Source organism: Mytilus edulis, chromosome 9 (assembly GCF_963676685.1).
Source record: "Mytilus edulis chromosome 9, xbMytEdul2.2, whole genome shotgun sequence".
NCBI lineage: Eukaryota > Metazoa > Mollusca > Bivalvia > Mytilida > Mytilidae > Mytilus > Mytilus edulis.
Window position 1 is genome coordinate 74,494,545 of NC_092352.1, and position 6,725 is coordinate 74,501,269.

Genomic DNA, 6,725 nt, shown 5'->3' on the forward strand with positions numbered 1-6,725 from the left:
GAAACACGAAATGATCCTGAATTCGTTTATAATTGTTTAATTGAGTTTAATCTTTTGCTCAGTGAAGGCAAATTCAATTGCAAGAATACGGATTGAACCTGGTTTTATAGCGCTAAACCTCTCACTTGTATGACAGTCGCATCAAATTCCGTTATATTCAGAACGATGCGTGAACAAAACAGACATATTAGGCAAAATGGTCAAAATATGCGCAATACAGTCATCATTGTGATACAATCTCTAAAAAAAAAAAAACACAAAAAATTACAAAAAAACACAAAAAAAAATAAAAAATTAATGTTTTTATTTGCCTCCTCAAATATTTCAAATAAGTCAATAATAATGTCAGTGCAGTTCAAGATAATCAGGTATTCTGAGGCTGGAATAACCATGTTCTGTAATATTTTCTCTATTTAAGTCCTGATATCGCGTCTGTTCCATTGTATTGATAGAATTCTGTGTTACACAAGACTTCAACAATTCTAATTTTGATCTGTAAACATAACTTTAACGTTAGAACATACAAAACAAAACCATTAAAAATAAAGATAACGATACCAAATATAGCAAGGTGCCTGACAATATGTGTTTGTAGCGACAAAACTGAATAGTAAGTTCCGATTACTTTTGTATATAACTTCTGAAAACTAAATCTATAGAATGTATATAGTTCATTTAAAATTTGCTGGTAAAATTAAATAACGTATTATCGAATTTTCTATACAAGCTTTTAATGAGGTTTGTGTAGGTTAGTCTTAAAAGAGGAGTGAAAGATACAAGAGGAACAGTCAAACGAAGTTTTCTATGCTGTGTTTTGTGTACTTTCGTTATTCTGCTGGTCCTTTTCTTTTTAGCCATGGCGTGGTCAGTTTATTTTCGACTTATGAATTTGAATGTCCCTCTTGTATCTTTCACCTCCCTTCCCTTTCAGTATATTGATATAACGTTCTAACTCCTTGACAACAAATTGTTAACTCGTTTCATGTGCCTACTTGACTGAAAACTATATGATGAGGTCTTCAGATGATACATTTGCTTTTAGGCAAAATTTTAAGGCACCAACACTAAGAAGACCTGATAACCTGTTTAATTTACAGTCGGAGAGGCGCAAGTAAATACTATTTTGTCTTTTCTTTTTGATCGACATTTGTTGTGATTGTTGGATTGATATTTCACCAATCAGTCGGGTTTTCTTTTGGCAAAGAACTAAAACTAAATTGCATGCAATGTAAAATTTGAAGATTAGTTTTGAAAGTGAAAAGAAGGCAAAATAAAAAAAATACTGCCATGACACCTGAACAATGTTTTCTATTATATACACGTGTCTGTGCTATAAAGTATTGTATCATGCATGTCGATTTAAACTATTTACCCTACCCAAGAGCATAAATTGTCTTTCAAATGTACTAACTCACCGAAAGTTGATAACCAGTATAACGATGGTAAAAGTCATAAACAATACTATAGCAGCCAATGTGGCTGCAAGGACTTCAACTAGAAAAAAAAACAATGTCTCATTTAGATAAGACTATCACTATTTTTTTTTAAATATCGTCCTACCAAATAACAGACAATACAGAGAGTTAAAATGAAATGTCCTGTTATTTGGTTCGACCCAAGTGACTTGAAATATCGTAACAATTGTATTAAATGGAATAGAGTTTGCTGTTCTCATCAAATTATTGGTCGTTTTAATGCTTTTCAGCATGGATTTATTTTTCTTACAATCATTTAGGCCTTGAATGTACTAACCGAAAACATCCCCTAAAAAAGCAATTAAAATGTATGCGGGAAAGAAAACCACCTTGATGAGAAAAAGACAAATCAACGAAAAGACGAATTACAGTTATCAAAACTCTATACAAAAATTAAAGACATAGAAAGACAGTCAGTTTCTTCATTTGGAAACTAATATCCACTTATCATTGATTTGCTACTGTTATGAGTTAGATACTTCATCTTCCAAAACTATAGAAAAATCTGTGAGCAGTACATCTTCGAAACTGAATGACTGATATATGTAACCTTTATATGCAGTATATTGAATACATGAATACTATTATACTTCATTTATCATTCTGCATACGATAAAAATTCATTGCTGCCTTTTCACTCAAATGTGATCTTTTAAGTAGAGGATAGAGGATATGAGTCTGTTTGTTTACTGAAAAGTTTTTTGTTCCTGGGTAACTATACAACAGGCTCAAATCTCATTCAAGAGTCTACCCGGACTGAAATGTGTTTCATTTACCTGAAACTGAAAAGTTTGATCTATCCTCGTTGCACGTTTCAGCAAAAGAAACAATCTCAGAGGATCCTGGAAACGTTGGTGATGAAAGTTCTGTTTTTATTGGAGTTGTTAAGTCTGTTACCATTGAAGACGTAGTCTTATGAATTAAAGTTGCTGGATAAGATAAAGCTGTTGGCATTTGAGGATTGTGCTTTAACGGACCAGTTTGATCTACAAAATACAGATCAGTTAACACAGCAATTTAAAACCCCCTCATACAATTACTATCTGATTATAAAGGACTCATTAATATTTTATAAACCTATAATTGTTACATTTTTGAAATGGTGAAATTTCTAAATGATAACAATCAACGTAGTTATTACATGTTATAGTTCTGAGTTTGTCGTTGTAGTTTATGTCTTTAAAAACCAAAAGCCAATTGTCTATACATATGTCTCTGATTATTTTAACTGGTGATTTTTGTTAAGTGTGTATGTCCATGAGATACTGTGTTTTCATTGTGAACGTTTCTTTTTCTTAAGAAAATTTATGCATTTCCGGGAAACAGAATTCAAATAAGATTAATAGAACAAGCAGCCTGATGCCGAAATTATTCATCTAGTGACCGTACAACCAACATCCCAATACTGAAATTTTAACAGATTCAATAACTAGTGTTGCTACTGTGTACAGCGATTATTAGCTTGTTGTTCCGATTTACATTGTAATAGAATTGATTCGTTAATCATATGCATATCAATTGTTTATTGGTACTACTAGTTGTATCTTTATTACCTATAACATTCAATAGAGCGTAGTAACATAGCACATTAATGAATTATCACTTTAATGTCAGATATAATAAAATACATTACAATTGAAAAAAATATAATTATGGTTACTGTTACACCACTGTTCTAGGTAAGGGTGAGGAATTAAATCCCGCTAACGTGTTAGTGCAGGGCTTGTTACTCGTACTGTGTTGATGCAGTAGAATGTGTCCCCGTGCCTGTAGTGTATGCCCTTATATGTGTACAGTCAGAGTTTTTTTGCTAGTGAGAGAGCTGTCTACATAGCTATGCGATATGGGCTCTGCTCATTGTTGAAGGCCGTACGGTGACCTATAGATGTTAATGTCTGTGTCATTTGGTCTCTTGTGGATAGTTGTCTCATTGGCAATCATACCAAATCAGGAGCCTATAATTCAGTGGTTGTCGTTTTTCGGTGTATATTATACATTTATTTATTTTTCGTTCATGTTTTGTACATAAAATTGGCCGTTAGTTTTCTTGTTTTAATTGTTTTACATTTGTCATTTCGTTTCTTTTTATAGTTGACTATGCGGTTTGGGCTTTGCTCATTATTGAAGGCCGTACGTGACAATAGTTGGTAATTTCTATGTCATTTGGTCTCTTGCGAAGAGTTTTATACCACATTTCCTTTATTTACCGTATAGTGGGTTATTTTCGCGGGTTTAAAATTTCGCGATTTTCATCGATTAAGGTATACGAAATATTTTGGCGGATTCAAAACTTCATCAATACCTTTGCATGTGCACTTTTAAATTGGCGGAATTTATTTTGGCGATTTTGTTCTATCCGCGTAAATAAGCGAAAATGTATACCCCGCGAAAATAGCCCGCTATACGATATACAAGCAGATGTATTTTATAGTGGATGCTAATAGATAGTGTTGGCATAAATGATAGATTCAAGTTAAATTATGATATACAATATTCATCGAATACCTACCTACACAACGATACAGCACTTCCAGATATTTAGGCGTAGTAGTACATGGATCACCAAACAAAGTAGTTGATGGTTTTAATGTACATGTAGGTTTTCCATCACATCTATAATAATAATAACAAAACACATTATACAGCTGTTTGTTTACCATCGTATAAATTTGAAAACGATTTGCTTTAAACAAAAATAATAAATGCAATGTCAGTGTACTATTTTTACTTATACTCGCCGCTATACTATTTTTGTACTAACGCGTAACAAAATACACGCACACAAATTAAACTTTTAACAGGTGTCAAAGTAACTAAAAAAGCTGCATATCATTGTTCAAAATTCAGATGTAGTTCAGAGTTCAAAGAGATTTAAATGGATTCAAAATTTAACAGGACCTAGTCCTTTTATTACTGCGTTATTATTATTATTTGTAGTTAGAATTTAATATTGATTTGCAACTTTGCTTAAATCGTCTCTCTTTATTTGGGAATCTTAGATTAAGCCGTCTGCGGTTAGGTTTTGATTGTCATCTTCTGTCTCGTTTCGCCTTTTTCCCAAGTCTTTTTATGCTGACACCACACAGTAAAGAACTTGAAATAAAGGCTGGGTAGGATACCGTAGATAAAGCTAAGTCTGCCTCATATCTTGACTTGCATATATGTTTACTCTCGACAATGATGGCCAGTGTAGAACACACATTTTACGGCAACATGTTTCTTTTAAAGCTTAACAGTTGTGAACTTCTTGTTATTTTGATATTGCAACATTTAAGGTTGTTACGACAATTCAGGGTCTGTGTTTTTTTATTTTGATTGTTTTGATAGAATGTTGCTGCCAACACGATAGCTTATGAATAAAGAACCCAAGTGTCAAAGATGAAATCACTCCTTCGAATATTTTACGGACGACATCACGAGTTGGTAACGTAATGTTTCAATCACTGGCTTTAACTTGCATAAACCACATGACGGGTGCCGCATGTGGAGCAGGATCGGTTTAGCCTTCTGAAGTACCTGATATCACCCATCTGTGTGTAGGGTTCCTGTTGCTCACGCTTTAGATATCTATGATGTACTTGAAATACTGTTTTTGTTAGCTTTTGTTCTTTGTATTTTATTGCCATTGCGTTTTCAGATTATTTCCAACACACTAGTTTGAAAGTCCCTTTGGTAATTGTAGAATAAAAAACTGACGATGTTCTTGACAGACAAATTATATGTAATTCTTTTTAGGTTGTTTTTTTTCATAACATATGACGGGTAGAAATGGAGATCTTAGCCTTTTTATTTCGATTGGTTGATGGCTTGATTTTTATTTAGCTTTGTCGTTAATCTGAATTGGTGGAATTTGACAATTTACAAGGGTTAAACATAAATAAGTTTTTTGGTTTATTACCGGGTGTTGAGATGCTTCATTTGGTTATTCTTTATATTTCAATGTTATTTATTTAAACCATTATTTTGCACTCTTTATATTTCAAAAACCCCTCATTCTCTATGCTTACTGTTCCAGTTTGTCTATTTTTATCGATTCTGTATTTTCCTCCTTTATTTTGCACTATATTCTATATTGAGTTATCCCCACACAGACCCTCGTATCACAACTTACCTTTCTGATGCAATAGCAAATGATCCTCTAGCTGAACACTGTAAATCCCATTGTGAGGACGGCGTAGGCCATGAGTTTGGATGGCATAAAAATGAGGTAAACCGCCCATAATTGGCACCGATTATTCTGAGAATATCATTGGAAGATGAACAGTTTAGCCGCATGGTAGTGTTTCCACAAGCAATAAAAGATTTGTGTTGAATAGAATTAAAAACTGCAATGAAATGTAACAAACTTGGTAACATGAATATAGATGGATATATATTCGGATGTGCATCACTTTGTCGTTTGGGAACATGGGGAAGTTGAGAGGTAACCATAATATAGAACACAATAACACATTATTCGAATCTGTTATGTCAATACGTATAAGTTTGCGTATTGATGTATGAAGATCGAAATAAAATATAGTGCAATATGTTTTGTTTCTAATGCACTGTACACGTTATAAATTGATTAAAGCGTCTTAAAAATTAATGCTGCAATAATTTACGGATGTTAAAAATCGTACATGATGAAGAAAATTCCAGGATTATAACGTAGTATTGAATCTACATTCTGAATACGGAAATGCAGATTGAGAAAGTTATGTTCTTTTGGCAGAGAATAATATAGGCCTATAGAATAGAAACTACATATTAACTTAAAGAGTTTTTGAAAATAAGCACAATGCAATTTTTATACAATGGTGAAAACAAGCATATTCTGCCACTCAGAGCAAATGAGTGTTCTGTAGAAAAAATGTGTTTGGCGTAATAGATCATCAACCTGACAGATTTGATATTACCCCTGTATGGGAAACGTAAGTAAGACATACCTTCTGCTGCTGATGTGTTAATCATAAATATCAAAATAAATGGGAACAACGTCGCGTGATGCATTCTTATTGAGGAACATAGAGTAATGCAAATATATAGTACTTGGTTTATTTGTGTAAAAATTATTAAGTGACACTTAAAAACAGGATACCAAAATATCATTTAGAGCATCTTGTGTTGGGCTTAATCGGTGTTTACAAATGTTTAGTTAGTAATCAATTCAATATTTTAATATCTATTTTAATCATTGATTTGTATTAATGTGTGCATGTGTTATTCCTTTCTTAAACCCGATACATATATATACATGCATTCTGTCAA

The 6,725-nt window shown here is 32.7% G+C and overlaps 1 protein-coding gene across 1 annotated transcript; it reads right to left on the bottom strand.

Annotated features, from left to right (window-relative positions):
• Nucleotides 1-297: 297 nt before the first annotated feature.
• LOC139490429 (latrophilin Cirl-like) lies at nt 298-6,493 on the bottom strand. The gene is made up of 6 exons (XM_071277224.1): nt 6,404-6,493; nt 5,587-5,800; nt 3,985-4,088; nt 2,252-2,461; nt 1,416-1,494; nt 298-493 (listed from the first exon to the last, which is right to left on the bottom strand). The coding sequence occupies exons 1-6, from the start codon at nt 6,465-6,467 to the stop codon at nt 346-348; spliced, it is 819 nt and encodes a 272-aa protein (XP_071133325.1). The 5' UTR covers nt 6,468-6,493; the 3' UTR covers nt 298-345.
• Between the last annotated feature and the right edge of the window lie 232 nt (nt 6,494-6,725).